This window comes from Eurosta solidaginis, chromosome 4 (genome assembly GCF_040869045.1).
Source record: "Eurosta solidaginis isolate ZX-2024a chromosome 4, ASM4086904v1, whole genome shotgun sequence".
Taxonomy (NCBI): domain Eukaryota; kingdom Metazoa; phylum Arthropoda; class Insecta; order Diptera; family Tephritidae; genus Eurosta; species Eurosta solidaginis.
The window spans coordinates 125808237-125831218 of NC_090322.1; the positions used below are offsets into that span (position 1 = coordinate 125808237).

Sequence of the window (22982 nt, forward strand, 5' to 3'; positions counted from 1 at the left end):
TTTAAAAAAAATTTTTTTTAAAAAGTGGGCGTGTTCTTCATCCAATTTTGCTAATTTTTATTTAGCACATATATAGTAATAGTAGTAACGTTCCTGCCAAATTTCATCATGATATCTTCAACGACTGCCAAATTACAGCTTGCAAAACTTTTAAATTACCTTCTTGTAAAAGTGGGCGGTGCCACGCCCATTGTCCAAAATCTTACTAATTTTCTATTCTGCGTCATAACGTCAACCCATCTACCAAGTTTCATCGCTTTAACCGCCTTTGGCAATGAATTATCGCATTTTTTCTGTTTTTCGAAATTTTCGATATCGAAAAAGTGGGCGTGGTTATAGTCCGATATCGTTCATTTTAAATAGCGATCTGAGATGAGTGCTCAGGAACCTGCGTACCAAATTTCATCAAGATACCTCAAAATTTACTCAAGTTATCGTGTTAACGGACGGACGGACGGACGGACGGACATGGCTCAATCAAATTTTTTCTGGATCCTGATTATTTTGATATATGGAAGTGTATATCTATCTCGATTCCTTTATATATGTACAACCAACCGTTATCCAATCAAACTTAATATACTCTGTGAGCTCTGCTCAACTGAGTATAAAAAGAAAGTTTACAAACGGCAAGGGTTACTACGACATGTTTCTGAATTTCACTTCTTTATCAGCTAGCTCCTCGGAAGCTGAGTGTTGAACTCGAAATCTCCAACACTCATACTTTATACCTTTAATCCACACAGCCATATGAACGCCCCCTGCTCGCTTGGCAATTGGTCTCTAAGTATTGCATTTTTGTTGCTACTCCTTTATACATCATTAGGTACATACTAATTCTATATGTTTTTTAATCCTAATTGTGAGGAATTCTTATAGGCGCGCTATCAAGTGCTTAGCAGCAAAATATTTACAAAGATTCAACAACCAACAAAACCTTAAAAGACTAAATTTTAACTTAAACCTGGATACCTAACCACGTGCTTTGTTTGAAAACACTTTGTGTATTAATATTTGCTCATATTTGTCATTATGTCTCTGACTCTTTATTTCCAACAAAAAAGCAGTGTATAGGTGACGTGTTTGCTTTGAGTTGTTGTTCGCTATACCAACTGTACCACGAACCTTGCTCCCACATAACGCAACAATGTAGTTATTATAATTACTCTCTCATTCTTCATTATTCCATTTAGCCCAATATTTAAATCCCCTATTACAAAGACTACGTTTAAGCCTATATTTACATTCAGGATTTCCATATACCGTGAGCAAAGATGTTTACACATCAAACAAATTTATCAGTGCAGAAAGATGGATTGTTGGTCTTCAATTAAAAGGGTAAAATTGATCACATATGGCTAATTCAACCAAGTTTTTTGCTTAGTCATTTCAACAGGACAGAAACTTTTGGCTAACAATAATGCTTACAAATTACAGATTCTCAATCAGTCTAACTAATTTTTCTGTTGAAATAACTGATATCATTGGTCATTTCAACAGCGAACAACTGCTAATATTTAGTTAAGTTAATAGAGCTATGGTTTACGTATGATGTGTTTTTTGTTTTTGATATGATTGTTGAAACGGTCAATACAGAATCAGCAACTTGTGCATAATTAAGTCAGCAGCTATTTCCGATGGATAAAAATTAACAGAAATTTTGGTTGAATTGACCTGTAATTCGGTTGATTTTACCAGTTTTTTTCAGATTTAAGTGTAGCATTATTCAGTAAATTACCTGTCCGCACGCAACCCTCGGTTAAGCAAATATCCCTATGTTTCGTTTTATCATCTGAAAAGTAAAAGGAATAAGTTATTGTATGTGTTATTGTTGGGATCGTCTTATTTTTGTAATATTTAAAATAATTTAACTTATGCCAATTTCACACGGAGGCTTAATGAAATAATTAAAGCCCTTATTAAACTAAATTTTCCATACAAATTCCTAATTATCTCATTTTTGTTTTATTGAACGCCTCCCACTCAGCATTTAGGTGATTCAATCTTGAATTTCCCTACATATCAATATAATTTGATTACTCTTTCTGACTAAATAATGAGTTATCATACAATTGAACAAAATAAATAATCAAATATGAATACTTTTGATGATGAAAAACTTAAAAGTATTTTTCGATCACTTTTTGGAATCATTTTTGAAGTCCTTTAATGGATAATTTTTAATAGTTCATAAAAACCAACAAAAAGAATAATCAAATATGCTTACCTTTGATGATCAAAAACTGAATATAGTTTTTCAATCACATTTTGGAATCATATTTGAATCAAATATGTTTACTTTAGGTGATAAAAATTTATAATAATTTTTCATTCCGCTTTCTGAATCTTTTATGAATATATTTGTTGACTGAATAATGAATTTTAAACTTGTTGAAATTTTAATTTTCATTAAAAATTTTATTTTTTTCACATACACATATTTTTTCAATCATGAAGCTAAGACAAAATATATACAAATTTTACTATTTATGCAAAAGATATTCTTCAAGACAAAAATAATGTAATGCTGCCGTGAACGAAGATTTCCTTAACCATTTCTCCCCTTCAGCTTCCCAGAAAATACATAATGATTGGAGAATACATAGGTTGTGAGCTATTTGAACCCCAGGTAAGTGAAACTATCTTGACATACCTGGATACGGCTTCAACATCCCGTATCGTATCCGTATTTTAAGATGCAGACGATAATGCTGATGTTGGATGTTGTAGTCGCAGGTGTATATCGGTCAAGTTTGTTTGCGAGTTAGCTGTGGTTCGAATAGCTCACTTTCGCATGCTTTCTTCCCCTGATGAAATAAGATTATTATCTAGTATCATATTTTGAATGAGATACGAAGAATAAATGCATTATAATGGCATTCAAAAATGATTCAAAAATCTCAACCAAAACGATTGAAATATGTTCACAAATGTGATCAGAAAATTACTGTGAAAAGCAGTCAAATATTAGTCTAAAACTATTAAAGCTCAATTTTACAATGATATAAAATATGATAAAAAGCGTTTCGAAATAGGAATCATAAATGATTATTCAAGAATAATCACATTTATGGTACATTTTTCTCCCGACGATACGTTAATTTTCGAACAAAAAATGCTTCTAAATTTGAACATTTTGAATCATCTTAGGGTATGATATTTAAATATTTTTTGATAAAAATTATCAAAAAATGCTGGCTGGGCTAAATCTAAAGGGGCCACCGAAAATTAGGTGTGTCGGCGGCTATGGATTTGATGGAGGCGGTGCCCCTTTGTATATTCGGCTCTTGGTTATATTTCAGCGTTAGTAACCGGTCATTGCCGGTTCGGTTAACTTTTTTTTGCGTTTGATTTTTTTCTTTGAATTTCGTTTTGAATTTAACGGTCTGTCCGTGACATCCGGTTCGTTGTTTTAGTTGGAATATAGCGTTTTGAGTCGGCTCTGCGCTTTCGTCAGTTTTTTTTTTGAAAGGCTTGATAGGATTTTTTCTGTTTATGGCGCAGAACAGCAAGGTTGGTAAGAACCCCGCTCAGCCGACATGACTAGCCACAGTGCACCACGATATCCTGCCGACTACCTCCTTTGCTGATCCACTAAATATGCGATTCCGTAACAGATTTTTTTTTTAAAAACTGTTATCGACAACATTTTTAGCGGACATTTATGGGTCGGACAGGGTATACATATGAAATTTTTTGTAGTAGGTCATGAAAAAAACCTTAAAAATCAAAGTCGAAATAAAGTTAAAAAAATGAAATTTCGCAGGCTGGAAAATAAATTTTTTGGGTATGCGTAGTGGAACTTTTTTTCTGAGCCCAAATCCTATCGAAAAATCGATGGCGCGATATCGGTTAACTTTCGTCCATACAAATCGACCCACCCTAATATATATATACTAGAGCGGGTCAAATTGCATGGATGGATTTTCTTCTATCAGGGTATAACAAAAAGGTAATCTAAAGATGATTCTAAGAAAAATTGTTGAAGACACCATAGCTGTAAGTCCGATTTCGAGGTCCCGATTTTTGCAAAGTAGATATTTTGCCATATAAATGTAGGGGTTGGCCAAAAAATCTTCATATCTTCTGATATAATTATAGCCAAAATATCATATTGGGCTTACTTTAAAGGTATTTTACGTAAATTTCAGAATCTGTATTAATATCTATAGTGTTTTTGAATTTTAGTAGAAATATCAGGCTTAAATTATGAGAAATTAGCCTAAAATGAACTTATAACTACTATATTATGATTTTTAACAAATTTCTTATGGAATTTTTTTTCTTTACAGCTAAAATAAGGTCAGAACATTTCCAACAACTTTCATTCAGACAGTTTTTCTTTTTCCAAATTCGTTTTAGGAGAAACAAATTTTCAAAAAAAAAAAACAAAACCTATAAGCAAAAACACACGATTTTTATAATTTTAATGCAATTTATTTAAAAAATTATTTTTTTATTTAGAATTGACAATTTTAACGTATTTTTCAAAATAAAAGTAATGTTATGTTATTAATTTTTAAAATCTTTCTTTTTTGAAAACTCTAGCAGTATATATTATTAGAATTTATGTCCCAATGTATTTCAATGTAAAATACTATAATTCTGTTGTATACGGCAGTGTACTTTTATTAAAGTTTATTCGTTGGACACGATACCTACCACGTAATTTACTTAATATTGTGGATGGTGTAATCCAAAATAATTCATATTACGCTCATCCAGAAAACATTTTATTAACAATGTTACCAGAATTTGTTTGAGGACCAATCGGAAGAACCACAATCAGGTGCCAGGACTTATGTTATATAGTAGCTTCGTCCTCTTGCAAATACCAGACGTTTTGTAAGACCTAGCTTAATCGCTGTCTCAAGATTTGGCAACTCTGCCGTCACTAATAACAGAAGCCTTGACCTGGCGAGCGCAGGACACGAACGCAGAACATGCTCAACCATTTATTCCTGCAGCTCGCACTTCTTATACCTGCTGTTCTTGACGAGCCCTAACTTATAAGCATGGACGCCAGAAGGCAGTGTCGAGTTAGTGTGCCCATAGAAAGCCTTAAGTCTGTTCTCTTCAGAGTTATGAGCCAGTTTGTGAGTCTAATATCGTAGGCTTTAAACTTGCTTGTGTTAAACTCATCAATCACCCTTATCGCGAGTTTTATTTTCACCCGAAAATATTCACAGTTTTTGTTCACCCTATCGCAGAGGGTGGCGAAATAATTTTATCGGCAACTCTTTGTTCGGGCGAAATGAACAGCTTGGAAACCCAAATTTGTTCACTTATGTTTTACAGGCGAACGAGAGGAAACCAAATGGAAGTAATTTTTTGTTTTGAAATTTGGTACTCTTATAATTATATGTACTTTTATTATTAGAAATAAATAAATAAATAATTCACAATCGGAAGCTGAGTAGCAAAAGTGAAATTCCTGTATTGCTAGGTATGTAAATTCTATTTTTTATGACAATGTATCAGTCGGCCAAGTTATCCATTGTGGACAAAGCAACGGTTCCAAAATGTTGAGCACCTCAGTGAAACAAGATTGGCTAAGGCCCACTTCATGGTCTTTTCCAACGCCTTTAACCTATGCGAAAAAACGAAGACATGTACTCAACTTTACAATTGGTGGAACTCCAAATTTTTGCTTCAATGGTTGGTAAGAATATCTAGCAAATATTAGAATGCCGGCTTGTTTAGCCTGTAATATTAGCATAAAATTGGAATGGAAAAAATTAACTTGTTATTCAAAAGTGCAGAAAATAGTAATTTTTAGCTTGCAGTGAATAATTTAGCTCCAAAGGGTTAGAACTGTCCCTTAATTGCCTTCGAATCGCTTTCACATTTATATTCTCCTCGCACTCAATCAATACAAATCTAAATGCAATACTAAACGTTATTTTATAAATTTCTTATTTCTATTTTTGTTTTATTTTGGGGAAATATATGCTTGGATACAAAATTTACACAATTGTAAGTAATTTATTTGGTCACTGCTAATTCACAGTAGAGCATCAGCTGTTTCGAAGTGAACTTTTGTTCGCGCGAAATTATCGATAGGCGGAAAAAGTTCACCCGAACAAAAGAAGTGAAGGCGAATACTTTTCCGCGTGAACTTCGCGATAAGGGTGGATATGAAGAACTGCTTATGTGACGGATCTATTATCAACCCAGAGTTCAGGTGACAGTTCTTTATCTTTTTCTTTAGCTTTATCTTTATCTTTACTTTTTCTTTATCTTTATCTTTATCTTTACCTTTTCTTTATCTTTACCTTTATCTTTATCTTTATCTTCACCTTTTCTTTAGCTTTATCTTTATCTTTATCTTTATCTATATCTTTATCTTTACCTATTCTTTATCTTTATCTTTATCTTCATCTTTATTTTTATCTTTATCTTCATCTTTATCTTTATCTTTATCTTCATCTTTATCTTTATCTTTACCTTTTATTTATCTTTATCTTTATCTTTATCGTTATCTTTATCTATATCTTTATCTATATCTTTATCTTTATCTATATCTTTATCTTTATCTTTATTTTTATCTTTATCTTTATTTTTATCTTTATCTTTATCTTTATGTTTATCTTTATCTTTATCTTTATCTTTCCCCTTCACTTTTTTTCGCTTTTTATTTCTTTTTCTCTTTCTCCTTCTCTTGTATATTTTTTATGCACTTACTGAAACATTCCGTTTTAGTTCTTATACCCTCCCTTACCTGTTATGAGAAAAATTCACAGATAAATCGAGAAGAGAAATTATTCATATCATTTCGTTGAAGAAATCGAAAGAGTCCAAAAATACTTTCGGTACAAAACCAACTTGATTGAACACCCGCGATATTTACAAAATATAATAAAAATAATAATAAAAATAATAGCCCTAATTTCTAGACCTCTTGTTTCGAAACTGTTAAGCCCCGCGGTGCTTATATCTGAATGCGCCTTTGTATGTACATTTGCATGTATATATATTGTAACGAATTTACTTGCAAATCCTCTTATTTGCTTTTTCTCTGCTAAGTTCGAATCACTAAACTGTTGAATAAATAACTCCAATTTGTAGTAATGCAAAATGGCCTTTATTAAAGTACTTCACAATAACACTCCAACTGTACAACGAATAGCTTAATAACCAAACTGATAGCTTAAAGGAAACTGACTTTCAAAATAATAGTGCTATTGCTCGCTAGATATCGTCTTACTGGTAACTGCTTGACAATTCAAATCAAACTGAATTACTTCTTACTCGCCTGCATCGCTTTTATAGTTTACGCTGCATACTTCTAGGCTCTTCGATTTCCAGAAGTTACTAGTTGTTTCGGCTACAAAATCGCCAGCCACAACTACGTGCACAAATTATTGCTCTCTCTTGTGACAACTCAGATAAGGTATATGCATGTGTTTGTAGTTTACAGTCTCCCACACACACATAAGCGTATAAGTAAATTCATCGGTGTGTGACATCTCATCTCTCGCTGCCTTGTATGTAAATGTTGCTCGTCGGAATGTGTACATATGTGTAGACGCAATTATTGATTCGTTTATGTAGATACATAATGATTGAATTATTGATGTGCATTCACGTCACTGCTTAGATCGGCTTAGAGCTGGCAGCACTCCTTAGTTTTGCTAATATTCGTAACACTGCCCTCCACCTAAGTCTGATCGTCCCGATCAGACAAATCTCTCGATCTAAACGCTGCTAATCTCTCCAAATGAACCACTTTCATTTTGGTTCGTGGTTTGGTAGTGGTTTGTATGCGGTACACTACATCGTTGATCCGTTTTACAACTTTGTATGGGCCTTCCCAGTTACACTGCAATTTCGGGGACAAACCTTTTTTTCGTTGTGGGTTGTATAGCAGCACCAAATCTCCTTCCTGAAACCCTTCCGAATTAATTGCTTTATCGTACCTCGCTTTCATCTTGTCACTCATAATCTTTGCTCGTTGCCTTACCAGATCGTGTATCTCTCTCAGCTCTTCTTCTAAGACATCAGTGGATTTCTTGACATTCCTCTCCGCATCGGCATCTATCCCATACTTCAAATCAGCTGGCAGTCGAAGGTCATTGCCAAAAATTACCTTTGCGGGAGTTTGGCCCGTTGTGTCATATACTGCCGATCGGTAGGCCATCAAGAATAATGATATGTGTGTATCCCAGTCCTTATGGTACTTGTCGACTACTTTCCTTAAATGCTCCTCCAATGTTCTATTGAAACGTTCCACCATACCATCGGACTGAGGATGCAATGCAGTTGTCCGTGTTTTTCGAATGCCCAACTTCTTGCACAGTTCTTGGAACACAGCTGATTCAAAATTCCTGCCTTGGTCAGAATGTAACTCCATTGGTACACCATACCTTGCAACCCATTCGTTTTTAACCACTTCTGCTACTGTTTCTGCTTCTTGGTTTGGGATTGGGTATACCTCTGGCCATTTACTGAAATAATCCATAACCACCAGTACGTATTTGTTTCCGCGGTTGCTAGTAGGAAATGGACCTGCGACATCCATGGCGATCCTTTCAAATGGTGCACCTGAAATATACTGCTTCATCTGGCCACGACTTCGGGTTTTGGGCCCTTTCGCTCTGTTGCATACCTCGCAATTGGCAATCCACTCGGTGACCGACTGACGGCAACCAACCCGATAGAATCTCTGCTTAATTTTCTCGAGTGTCTTCGTGATTCCAAGATGGCCTCCACTTGGACCATTGTGCAACTCGCTGAGCACGTCAGGAATCCTCTTCCTGGGAACAACTATAAGTTTCTTCTTACACTGACCATCCTCACTCTCCCATACTCGATGCAAGCAACCGGATATCAATTCCAAACTGTTCCACTGTGCCCAATATGACTTCGCAATGGGACTCTCTGCTGACATATCCTCTCTGCTTGGTCTTTCGTTTCGTTCGAGCCCTTGCATAACATGTGACAGATCTGTATCTTCTAGCTGACACTTTCTTAGTTGTTCCTTGTCCCATTCATCCGTACACGTTATAGTCATTAGCCGGACATCTATAATGTCTTCTTTAGCCTCGGCCTTTGAACAGTGCTTGCATTCCAAACTACATGGCCTTCGTGACATTGCATCGGCATTTCCATGGGTACTACCTTTTCGATGCTCAATGGAAAAGTCATAGCTTTGAAGTCGCTCGATCCACCGTGCCAATTGTCCTTCCGGATTACGGAACTGCAGTAGCCATTTTAAAGCTGCGTGATCTGTCCTGACACGGAATCGGTGGCCGTAGAGGTATTTGTGAAAATGTTTAACGCACTCTACCAATGCCAACAGCTCTCTCCGCGTAACGCAGTAGTTCCTCTCTGGTTTTCCAATCGAACGGCTGTAATATGCAACTACCTTCTCCTGTCCATCGACCAGTTGTGATAAAACGCCTCCTATAGCATATCCACTCGCATCTGTATCTAGAATAAATGTTGCTCCTGGAATCGGATATGCTAACATTGGGGCAGTGCACAAACGCTCCTTCAATGTTTGGAAAGCCACTTCTTGCTCCTTCTTCCATTCAAAAGCTTTATTTTTTCTTGTAAGCTCATGGAGGCTATGGGCTACGCTGGAAAAATTTGGTACAAATCGGCGGTAATATGTGCACAGCCCAAGAAAACTTCTCAATTCATGTAGGTTCTGTGGTCTTGGCCAATCCTTTACAGCCTCTATTTTTTCGTTCGCAGTGCAGATGCCCTCTGTCGTTACCTTGTGACCCAAATAATTGACTTCCTTTTTAAACAGCGCACACTTTTTGGGACTTAACTTCAGACCAGCGCCAGCTATTCTCTGGAAAACTTCCTCCAAATTCTTAAGATGTTCATCAAAGTTCTTGCCCAATACGATGATGTCGTCCAGGTACACCAAGCATGTTTTCCAATGTAGTCCTTTCAGTACCTGGTCCATGAGTCTCTCAAAAGTAGCTGGTGCATTACAAAGTCCAAAAGGCATCACTGTAAATTGCCAAAGACCATCACCGACACTGAAGGCTGTTTTCTCTTTATCTTCCTCCTTCACCTCCACTTGCCAGTAGCCGCTTTTCAAGTCCAGCGTGGAAAACCATTTCGTACCAGATAGCGAGTCCAGAGTGTCGTCAATTCTTGGCAATGGGTAGCTATCCTTTTTCGTTACGTCATTCAACTTCCGGTAGTCCACGCAAAACCTCATTTTTCCATCCTTCTTTTTTACAAGTACTACCGGTGAGCTCCATGGACTAGCTGATGGTTCGATGACGCCGCTGTCGCTCATTTCTTGAATGATTTGACTCACAACTTCCCGCTTCGCCAGTGGAACACTACGTGGAGCTTGACGGATCGGCCTCGCATCGCCAGTGTCAATTTGATGTTTCACAACGTTGGTGCGGCCTGGTTTAGAATCATCCTGGTCAAATATGTTCGCGTACTTTAGGAGCAGTTGTTTTGCCTTACTCTGATATGCTTTCTCTAGCCCCTGCATCCATGCCGTGATGTCATTTGAAAGATCAGTATTACTAGCTGAAACGTGTTCCTGGAGTTGTTCACAGTTAATAACTACTTCAGCCTCTTGGCATCTTCCCAAAATAGCTCCTTTAGTCAGTTTGAGTGGTGACTTGAACTCATTGAGTACTCTTACCGGAATACGACCATCTTGTTGTGTCATAGCCAGGGTTTTTCCTACAAGTATGTTTAGAGCTGATTTGTTTGCTGCTTCGACAACCCACAATTTGTTTGTCCCACAATCTCCATCAACCTTTGCCCAGATGACTGCTTCGGATTTTGGTGGTATTTGCTGACTCTCTTCCACCAGCACTCGTTTACTGCTGTAGCCTCTCTCGTAGCCGAAATTAAGTGGTACATCCATGTTTTTATATCGCATCGTCTTGCTTTGCATGTCGATCTTGATGCCCTGGTCGATTAAGAAGTCGACTCCAATTATGATTTCATCAACAATTTCTGCCACTATAAAATTGTGTACTACCGTGACGTTCCCAATTGCGACTTCACATTCTACTTCTCCAATTACCTGGGTGTCCTCTCCCGTGGCTGTACGTAATCTTGCTCCAAGCAATGGTCTTATCTTTTTGTTGACTAAATCCGCTCGAATGATGGAATGAGATGCACCCGTATCTACAGTCAGTAACCGTTCCTTTCCGTCCACATGTCCTCCAACAGTAAGATTGCTCGATCTTCTTCCAATCTGCGAGATAGAGATTATGGGGCATTCAATTGCGGGAGCCAGCTGTCGCCCCTTGCGGCTGACTCGATTTAGTTTAACGATTGAGTGGTCTTGGATATTTGCTCATCACCTTCTGCTCTGCGTTTACGACCACCCACATTGTTGGAGCTATTGGGACCGCTGCTGCAATGTCGTGCCATATGACCTGGGTTGCCACACTTGAAACATTTAATAACTCCGGCATTTTTCTGTTGTGATCCCTTCAGTGCTTCCAAAATGGTGTCTACCCAATCTGGTCTTTCCACTTCTACACGATGAGCTTTGTATGCTGGTTTACTCAATAGTGAGGCCGTTTCCTGAGTCAATGCATGTGATACCGTTTCAGCAAATGTCAGCTTTGGGTTTGCGTATGTAGCTCGCTTCGTTTCCACGTCCCGTATGCCATTTATGAAACTCTGGATTTTTACCCTTTCAGTGTATTCCACGGGTGCGTCCGCATTTGCAAGATGAGCCAATCTTTCAATATCTGAAGCAAACTCCTGCAATGTCTCATTTGCTTTTTGGTAGCGGTTTTGCAACTCAATTTGGAATATCTGTTTCCTATGCTCGCTTCCGTAACGTCTCTCTAAAGCGCTCATCAATGTTTCGTAATGGTTCCGCTCGTACTCTGGGATGGTCTGTAAGATTTCCGCGGCAGGCCCTTTCAGTGCCACGAACAGAGCTGCAACTTTATCTTCAGCATTCCATTGGTTCACTGCTGCGGTCTTCTCAAACTGTAGCTTAAAGACCTGAAAAGGAACAGAACCGTCAAAGGATGGTGTCTTTACCTTTGGATTACTCGCTGAAACAGCTGGGCGATTTAGTTGTAACTGCTCCATACGACCTTTTAAATCATCTACTTCTGCCTGAAATTGAGCGATTTTTGCATCCTGCGCTTCCAGCTTTGATGTTACCCTTGCTTCCTGTGCTTCTAACTGTGAAGACATTTGTGCCACCTGCAATGATAAGCGCTCCTCTTGTTCTTCAATCTTTGATGTTATACGGGTTTCCTGCGATTCCAGTTGTGAAGAAATTTGTGTCGACATTTCTGAAATACGTGTTTCTTGTGCTTCAATCTTCGATGTTATACGGTTCTCCTGCGATTTCAGTTGAGATGACATATACGTTTTCTGTTCTTCCAATTGTGATGCCATATATGTCTTCTGCTCTTCCAGTTGTGATGACATTTGTGACGACATTGATGCTACTGTCGAGGTTTGAGCAGATATTGCAGCCAAAATCATGTTCAAGTCTGTGCTGGTAACCGTCTGCGATGTTTCGTTTTTCTCTTCAATTTTTGTTGTCTCCTCGCCATCAAGGTGAAAGGCATACTCTTCCACATTAATTCCTTCTGCTTCCATTGCCTCTCGTAGCCGTGCCTGAAGTTCGAGTTTAACGCCGCTTGTATTCAATCCACGGCTCTCCAACTCCTTCTTCAGTTGCTGGATCTTTAATTCACTGAGCTTTGCCATATCCTTGTTGTCTTCTGGAATTTATTCAACAATTCCTCTTCTGACACCAATTGTAACGAATTTACTTGCAAATCCTCTTATTTGCTTTTTCTCTGCTAAGTTCGAATCACTAAACTGTTGAATAAATAACTCCAATTTGTAGTAATGCAAAATGGCCTTTATTAAAGTACTTCACAATAACACTCCAACTGTACAACGAATAGCTTAATAACCAAACTGATAGCTTAAAGGAAACTGACTTTCAAAATAATAGTGCTATTGCTCGCTAGATATCGTCTTACTGGTAACTGCTTGACAATTCAAATCAAACTGAATTACTTCTTACTCGCCTGCATCGCTTTTATAGTTTACGCTGCATACTTCTAGGCTCTTCGATTTCCAGAAGTTACTAGTTGTTTCGGCTACAAAATCGCCAGCCACAACTACGTGCACAAATTATTGCTCTCTCTTGTGACAACTCAGATAAGGTATATGCATGTGTTTGTAGTTTACAGTCTCCCACACACACATAAGCGTATAAGTAAATTCATCGGTGTGTGACATCTCATCTCTCGCTGCCTTGTATGTAAATGTTGCTCGTCGGAATGTGTACATATGTGTAGACGCAATTATTGATTCGTTTATGTAGATACATAATGATTGAATTATTGATGTGCATTCACGTCACTGCTTAGATCGGCTTAGAGCTGGCAGCACTCCTTAGTTTTGCTAATATTCGTAACAATATATATGTATGTACTATTAATATTTGCCTACCTGTTGGGCGTTTTTATAGCCTGTTGAATGTGTCGTCATCATCATCACCTCAGAACAATAAACTTTATTCGTATAGAAGAACAGGAAAGGTAATAGTAAAAGAAATTGCTGCGGATATTAAGTGTACGCTCGACTTGGTTATTCAGTTGAATTGATATTTACATAAACACATATTTATATGTATATCTGCATACACACACATGCATGTGTTCGTCAACAGGTATCACAGTGGTTTGTGTATGCATTACTTAATGCGGTTAGAAGACGGGTTGATAGTCGATTGCTTGGTTAGTTGTTTAGTTTGTGGTAGTGATAAACACATTTAACATAATAAAATGAAATTGATTTGCACGAGTTGAAATGCAATAAAATGGAATGCAATTACAACGAATTGAAATGTTTTTAGTTTTAATTGAGCAATGACCCAGTTAGCTTTAATGCATACCATTAAAAATATGAAAAAGCACAGCAGAAACGGAAGCAGTGAGGGTGAAAGTGAATAAACTTATTTAACATTCTAAAGCTCTTGATTCTTATGGAGTTATTTTTGGGCAGTGTTTTAATAAACTGGAGACTTTCAAGGATTTTAAAACTTCTTGCGGTACTCCCAAAGCCGCTTCATCTGATGTTATCATAGTCCATGCCATATAGCAGCCCGGATACAAGTGACTTATAGAGCATGACTTTCGTTTGCGGAGCGAGGACTTTACTTTTCAATTGTATTCCATGTTCAAAGTACCATTTATTGCCAAGAGTGATTCTTCTCTGGATTTCAAAGCTGATGTTTTTGTTTGTTTTAAGGCTGGTTCCCAAATAACCGAAGTACTATAATATTTCGAAATTATGGCTGCCAACAGCAACCTGGTTTCCAAGGCGCAAATGCACTAATTCTTTGCTTAATGACAGCAGGGGCTGGATTCTCTAACTGTAAACAACTGAAAAATGCACACTGATTGAAAACTCATTTGCACACAAAATTTACACTTTAAATTTTCCCGCGATTCTGTAAGGTATTGTGCACATTGCATTGCTGAATGAGAGCTAAATGCAAAAGTGAATGTCACAATAGTGTACACTGGCTGTCAAGAAAACGTACTAAGTTTTTATCAGTGAGTTTTCTTGTTCACAGCTTGACTTTGTAGAATGAGAATTTCAAAGTATACACAATTTCTTTTGTACACTTTAAAACTCACACATAGTGAATAGGGCTCCAATCCCGGGTATTTCCTATTGTCCTGATTTACCATAAAACCCAGGTTTTCCGCTTCTTTCTCTAGCTTAGAGCAGAACTTACGGCGAGGGTGTTAGGGCCGATGATGTCAATTTCGTCAGCTACATAATTTAATTTTGCACAGCATCAATGGTTACCCTGTTTCAAACCTCATTTAGTTTCGAACGCCTCAGAGAGGCTCTTTCCAATTCTGACTGGGCTGATGATGTTTGCCAATGTCATTTTTCATAGCCGTAAAAGTTTTGTTGGAAATCCAAACCCAGAGATAGCGGCGATAGCGATAGAAGACGACTTTAAATTGGACGAAGTTGCGCTAAGTGTAAATTCTTTTTTCTTTGGTTTTTTCCAAGACTTGGAGCATAGTAAAAATCTGGTCGATGTAGATTTATGGTGGATGACGCGATAGTTGGTGCAGTTTGCAGGATCCCTCTTCTTGTGGAGTGTGGAAGTCCTTACTGTAGAAGGCCTTAAAACCTCATAGCCGCTCTATTTAAATAGCGGCGCGCTATGGAGTAAACTGGAAAAAGTTGTCTCAAAATGAAATTTCTCTGCAACGATTAAGGCTAGACTTGTCAAACAAAAAATGGTTGAAAAGCCAAGTGTTTAGGGACGTGAGAAAAATTCGGAAAAAATGTCAAGTAAAAATATTAAAAAACGTTTTTGAAAAAATTATTTCGCATTTTTTTTAAGTTTTTTTCTGTAAATGCTTCTTTTAGTTAAAAATCATATATTTTTTTTTTTTTGAATTTGAGATGCTGAACTCGAATATGTAGAAATCGCTTCTACCTTTAAAGCAGTGATCGTCACCTCATAAGCTTTTTCACGCAATTGTTTTTGTAAAACGCTCAGGCAAGCGCATCGCATAGGCAAGTGCACCACGCATCCCCGCGCGCACGCATTCTATTCTCTCGCCCACAACCGAATGTATTCTACTGTGCCCATTAGGAACTAAACTGGTATAATTTCGTCTAAAATTATTTTTGAAGTAATATTTTTGGGTATATTTTTGGTTCACCTGTACAAAAACAATGAAGCTTTGTTTGATTTATTTAATAATTAAATTTTAAATTAAATTAAATTTTAATTGAACGCATGTAGAAGTATTTTTAAATGCATTGAAGAAAACAATGCGATATGTTAATTTTGAAAGCTACCAAGTCCGACTGGGTTTGTGTACGTGCCAGCGCCATTTCTGCTCGCTGATTGGTTGTCGCTATTTTTTTTAGAAAACAAAATGAAGAATAGATATGCACTGACAAAAATTTAATTCCTCTCACTTGAACTTAAAAATTGAATATGAAATATACATATTAGTGAAGAGTTTGAAACAAGAAGATAATTTAAGAATACGACACGTTTATCTAATAGAATATAATAAATAATAGCCGTGTTTTTTAAAACGGTTTATTTAGCTTGACTCAGTGTAGCGAACAGAATTTTGTAATCGAAATTTAAGTAACTTCCCGATAAGCTACAAGCTCGAAACTTGGAATATAGTTCAGGACTGGATGAGAACGCAATAATAAGAAAAAAAAACTCCGATAGGTGCCGCATATATCGAAATATTTCAAAAAATGGCATTTGCGGTCCGATTTGGTTCATATTGGGAACGCATAATACATACATGAATAGAAAGCGACCTATGAAGTTTTTACAGTGTACTTTTTAGTACCACCGTTGCCATTTTTTTTTATTTTTGGATTTCAAAGTAGGTGTGGTCACGCTTCAATAAGAAGCTTTTGGCGATCCCTGCTTTAAAGTTAAAATTTCTGTTGTAACTCATACTTTTTTTACAAATTCTAGTTAAACACCACAAAATCTATAGTGAGCTTGATTTTGGCAGCGATTTAGTTTAGCACCCCCGAGTTCGGGGTTAAACTGGGTATCAAATGAAAGAGGGAATTCTCCCGATCACAAATATATATATTTTAAAGTGCGCAAACTTATAATTTAAAAGTTATTTGTTGTTAAAGTTTGCAAATTTCTATACAACTTTTATATGTGTATACGTATATATTTATTATGACATTATAAATCTGTGCTGCCACATCTAAAAACACCAAGTAGAATAAGTGCGCTTCCCAAGGCCGTCGGTTCTATGTTCCGGAGCGACTCGGGATTTTTCCCGACCAAGGACTGCCATTTCAGTGTAAACCCCTTTAATTTGTTGCGTCCCTCCCACAAATTATCATCCTCCCAGCAGCTCCTTGCAGCGGAGCTGCTCCATATTCTCTTGCTCCGGGAAGGTGTCGAACCCAATCCGGGTCCGTCTCCTAACCCCGGTCCTGAGAAATGGTTTTGCTGCATCTACCGGAAAAGAATCTTTTTAGGACGGTCATACTCTTGTCAGTTTGTCTCGTGTAAGGGATGGTTACATCGGACAGGTTGTTCTGGGCTAGACCCCAAAACCAGACGTCCACGTAACTTCTATAAATCTTTTGTGGCTCCTTGCTGTTCACGTCCTAGGACGTCCCGTAGTCTGCGCCTTAGCGCCCCACGCTACCTTCCAGCAGCCCCGCTGCTCAGCAAGCCACAACAAGTACCCGCTGTTGCTCGCGCCCCACGGCGCCACCAACTCACACGGCTGCTCGCACTCATACCTACAATCTCCGTAGTAGAGTCGGGAGCAATGCCGAACATCAGCCCCTGCCCCGTCTTCTTCCCCCACTTTTCCGGCAGCAATTGTGTAGGTGAGGGAAACAGACTCTTAGTCCCTACCTCCCTTTGCACCGTTTGCCAGCACAGAATATATACGTTTGCGACATCCGCCCAATGCAGTTCCTGCCATGGACGGTGCCACTTTCCTAGATGTTCTGGTCTCCGCGACGGCAACCCTCCGACGGGTTTCATTGCGCCATTTTGCCAGGCCGTATACCCAAATACACCGGGTACCCCAATGCCTACCCAAGGACGTCTAGTCCCAGGGCCTCAACAGCAATCGCGTTCTGGCCTTCCACAACCCAGGCGTAGTCGCCCGTCACTTACTCCCAGAGTGACGACGTCTCCCCCTATTCACTTAAGAATTCTGCAGTTAAACTGTAATGGATTAACTGCATTGCAGACCTGTTCTGGGTATAATGTCCACAGAAAAGATCACGAGAGCGAAAATGGAGGCGGCCTTGCGTTTATCATACACCACACTGTGCAATATCATATATTTGATCCCGACATCGACCGTAGGGATAGTGTCTTAGAACGTCAAGGATTATCTGTCCGGTCGGGCTATGCAAATCTAGAAATCTTCAACATCTACATCCCTCCTGTCACCTGTTGCCCCAGTGGATACCGCCCTGATATCAGCGGCGTACTCACTCGCAAGTTTAGCGAGAGAACGTGACCTTATAAGACAGCTCGATCCCGGCGATCCCCAAATAAGGCATATAAACCAACGCATCAGACTGCTTGTGGATGAACACAAGCGGGCGAAATGGGAGGAGCACCTAAGCGATTGTAACCTCTCAGCCGGTGTAGGTAAACTTTGGTCCACTGTAAAATCCCTATCGAATCCATCTAGGCACAATGACAAAGTTTCCATCGCCTTTGGCGACAAAGTGTTGTCGGATGCGAAAAAATGCGCGAGCGCTTTCTGCCGACAATACATAATGCATTCTACGGTCGACAAAAATAGATGGAGGGCCAACAGACACGCACGTAAACATAAGTTCAGCACGTCACCAATTACCATCCCCGCCAAAGAGGTTGAGGATGCCATCGGTCATGCTAAACCATCCAAAGCAGTGGGCCCAGACGGCATAGCCATGCCGATGCTTAAAAGGCTATGGAAAGAGGTTTTCAAATATTTAGTACATGTCTTCAACCTGTCTCTTTCCACCTTTGTCATACCCGAAAAATGGAAAATGGCCAAGGTGGTCCCGCTACTAAAGCTTGGGAAACCAGCTAACATAGGAGAGTCATATCGCCCGATATCTCTCCTATCGCCAGTAGCCAAGACGCTTGAAGCCATTTTGCTCCCCCCACTTCAAAGCAAACTTGCAGCTAGCCTGTCATCAGCATGGCTTTAGAAAACTCCATAACACCACCACCGCGCTAAATGCCATTAGCACCCAGATAAATTGTGGTTTAAATCAGAAGCCCCACCATAGAACAGTACTCGTAGCGCTAGACCCATCAAAAGCTTTTGATACGGTCAACAATGGAACGTTACTGCAAGACTTGGAAGGGTATACCCTTCCCCATGTCTTAAAAGGTGGACCGCAAATTATCTGGGTGGTCGGCAGGCATCGGTGCAATTCAGAAACGAAATATCAAACCCAGGAAGAATTAAACAAGGGGTGCCTCAGGGTGGTGTCCTATCCCCACTTTTGTTCAATTTTTACATATCAAAACTACCTTCGCCACCAGAAGGAGTTACTATCGTTTCTTACGCCGATGACTGCACAATAATGGCCACAGGCCCGGGCCCAAAGATCGATGAGCTTTGCAACCGAATATACGGCTACGTCCTTGATCTCTCCAGTTTTTCGCCAAACGAAACCTGGCATTATCACTGCATAAATCATCCGCGACCCTATTTACAACTTAGACGTCCCAAATGTCGACCATTTTGAACATCCACGTCGATGGCACTACGCTACCGACTGTTCTACACCCCAAAATCATGGATGTGACGTTTGATCAGGATCTAAATTTTGGTGAGCACGCAGCCGCAATTGTTCCAAAAATCCAGAGCCGTAATAAAATCCCCAAATCCCTTGCTGGCAGTACTTGGGGGTAAGACAAAGAAACGCTCATTACCACATACAAAGCAATTGGCCAGCCGTTTGCGTGCTACGCGTCCCCTATATGGTCGCCAAGCCTAAAAACTACCCATTGGAAGAAGCTACAGGCCTGCCAAAATACTGCGCTCAGAACCGCCACGGGCTGTCTTCTTATGTCCCCAGAACACCATCTACATAATGAGGTGAGAATACTCCCCATCAGGGAGAGAAATGAGATGCTAACCAAACAGTTCCTGTTGAATACATAGAAACCTGGGCATCCCAACACACATCTGATTGATGAGCCAGCACAGCCTAGGGACTTAACGAGTCATCTCCGTAAGCATTTTGAGGAAATACGGCACCTGAGAACCCAGCCGTATGAAGCAAAAAAAACACAAGCAGGTCCTCAGTGAACTCCACAAACAGGCGTCGGGCCTCTATGCCAGGAATTGCCCGGTGAATCCAGTACTCAGAGAACAGTACCCAAAACTTGCGGAAGAGGAACGCATACTCCCCAGGGAAACGCGAGTCACTCTGGCTCAACTTCGTTCTGGATACTGTAACAGGTTAAACTCTTACATATCCAGAATCAACCCCGACACACAAAATGTATGCCCCGCTTCCAATGTGTTCCCACATGACACCAACCATCTCTTTAATTGTAATGTGGAACCAACGCGTCTAACACCCCTTTCATTATGGTCCACCCCTGTCGAAACAGCAAGTTTCCTTGGACTCCCGTTAGAGGATATTGATGATGATTTGTGATCGGTCGCAGCTATTAGGTGGGGCGAAACATTGCTACAACAACAACAACAGTGCGGTCTTACCATATTCATTTCCATAAATTAACAGTAGTAGTAGTATTGGATTCTGGGCTCCTGCCCCCTATTATTATTTTATGGTGCAGTTGGTTCGTTTTTGTTGCAAGTTTCGTCTTATTTTACACGCTTTAGAGGAAAAGTGTTCTTCTCATAAATACTGTGGTTCGCGAAGCCGGTGTTGGACCGGCTAAGGGTTATTTTTTATAAGCGCGGCCGAAGGCCGCCTACGCAGAAAGGTGTTCTATTCAGAAATACTGTGGTTCGCGAAGCCGACGTTGGACTGGCTAAGGGTTATTTTTTTATAAGCGCGGCCGAAGACCACCTGCGCGGAAAGGTGTCCTACTTAGAATTGTTTTTGTCTGATTGATTTTGCATGGTAGTGTCTTTTTTGTGAGTATTTATCGAGGCAAAATATTAGCAATAATCACGAAGATCCATTCGTGAAATTAATTGAGGCAATTAAATATACGTACAGTCCGTAAAAATATATATTTTCCTTTTTCTTTATTAACTGAAAGGTGGTAAGGTAATATTTATATTTATATTTGTTTTTTTTTTCTTTGGTGATGTGGCAGCACAGCTTTGTAATGTCATCAATAATATATATATATATATATATATAAACTAGAAGACCCGCCAGACGTTGTTCTGCCCTAAATTTGGCCTATCTGCATACATTTTAATAAGCTTTTTCCGTCTGACTCTGCTCTCCCCCCTCTTCACTTTTTCCTAATCCTTTTATTCACTCCTCCCTCCGTGTTTTTCGCTTCATCTATCTCCATCTTCGTCTCATTATATCTCTTTCTCAACCTCCTTCTCTCTTTTCTCTTATCTCAATTCCTTCTCATTCTTCTGCATCCCTTATTACCTGTCCAGGGGGTGGTATGTATTTTATTCCAGCCCCAGTCCCAGTCCCACTCCGAGTCTCAGTTCCAGTCCTAGTCCTAATCCCAGTCCCATTCCGTCTCTGGATAATATATTACTCTGTACTAAAGCACTCAACAGCTTTCATTTGATATCCATATTGTATAAACACTGTCTAGGCATTCACTGGCCCACGTTTTGGCCTATATCTCGAGACCCTAGTCACCCAGGGATATGAAAATTACCCAATAATAAAGCACTCATCAACAGCTTTGATTTGTTATCCATATTCTATAAACACATTCTAGGGGTACTCGGGTCCACGTTTCGGCCTATATCTCGAGACCCTGTACGTGGATCGCAACCAAGCCTATGTAGTAACCACCGCGTGAGGTTTACGCAACTTGTGTGAAAGTTTGAACAAAATCGACCGACACATCTCTTCAAACACCGGCGACCAACTAACACACATTTTAGCCTTTCTTTTTATATATATAGATTTTTATTTTTCACACTTTAATGTAATATTAAAATGAAATGCAGATTTTCGTTGCTTTTGAAATTCGGCTTAAAAATTGCACATGGAACAACTAAAGACTCTCCTGAATAAAAAAAAATGTCATAGTACCTCTAAAAGTTTAGGAGTCCATTGGCTTCAATTGTGTGACACGTGTTTTTTATATATTAAGATGTGCATTTTGCTACAAAAGCGCGATTGATTTAATAAAAATATTTATATTAAGTAAAAACAATGCAAACATGATATGTGAAATATACAAAAATGCAATTTAAGTGCATCGTTGCCAATTTATATATGTAGATATGTATGTGGATAAAGGTTTTGATAGACGTGTAAATTGTAAGTGAAAATGCTATAGAAATTTGCTAAACTTGCAAACTTTAACAACAATTAACTTGTAAACAATTTTTGTTGTTATATCGGCCTACTGATTTGTAAGATCGCGAGTTTGAATCGAGCTCAAGGCCTAACAATAATTATTTTATCATTATTATTGTTATAATATATTTTTTCTTAATTGAAAAAATTTTTAAATTAGAATAGAAGAAAGAAAAAATTTTTTAGACAACTGCCAAAGCTCGTTGTATAGATCCATTTCGGGAACTGCTAAATTCACATACAACGAGCTTTGGCAGCTGTCTAAATTTTTTCTTTCTTCTATTCTAATTTAAAAATTTTTTCAATTAAGAAAAAATATATTATAACAATAATAATGATAAAATAATTATTGTTAGGCCTTGAGCTCGATTCAAAGTCGCGATCTTACAAATCAGTAGGCCGATATAACAACAAAAATTGTTAATACATCCCAGAGCACGGGGAAAAAGTGTCAATAAAATATGACACTATGGCATCATCGCCATAAACAAAGTCCAATTTTCACAACTATTCTGTAACAGATGTCGCAGTGCTGTGAATATCAATTTGCAAGAACCAGAATTGAAGTAGGAATAATGAAGACAAACAAAAAACCGCTGTGGTGGCTGAATGGTTATAGCAGCGGCGCCTAAACGTTGCCGATGAAGGAATTTAGCAGTTCCCGAAATGGATCTATACAACGAGCTTTGGCAGTTGTCTAAATTTTTTCTTTCTTCTATTCTAATTTAAAAATTTTTTCAATTAAGAAAAAATATATTATAACAATAATAATGATAAAATAATTATTGTTAGGCCTTGAGCTCGATTAAAACTCGCGATAACTTGTAAACTATAAGTCTGCGCACTTTAAGTTATATATATTTGTGATGAGGAAAACCCCCACTTTCACCCTAAAAAAGCCTTTTTTTTTATATGAAGGGGTGCTATTCTAAAATTTTCCCTTGATTTTTAAGAAAAATTAGGTTTTGGTTTATTTTTAAAAACTAAAAACGGTAAAAAACCCAAAATAA

The 22982-nt window shown here is 38.5% G+C and overlaps 1 protein-coding gene across 14 annotated transcripts in view; it reads right to left on the bottom strand.

Moving 5' to 3' along the window:
- Nep1 (Neprilysin 1) overlaps positions 1 to 22982 on the bottom strand; it is a 168626-nt gene that overhangs the window by 41227 nt on the left and 104417 nt on the right. For all 14 annotated transcript variants that reach the window (XR_010952893.1, XM_067782801.1, XM_067782807.1 and 11 more), the window contains exon 3: positions 1739 to 1792. Coding sequence is in view for 13 of the 14 variants with exons in the window: in XM_067782801.1 (XP_067638902.1) it covers positions 1739 to 1792 (54 nt within the window). In the remaining variant the exon portion in view is untranslated. The remainder of the gene's footprint in view (positions 1 to 1738; positions 1793 to 22982) is intronic.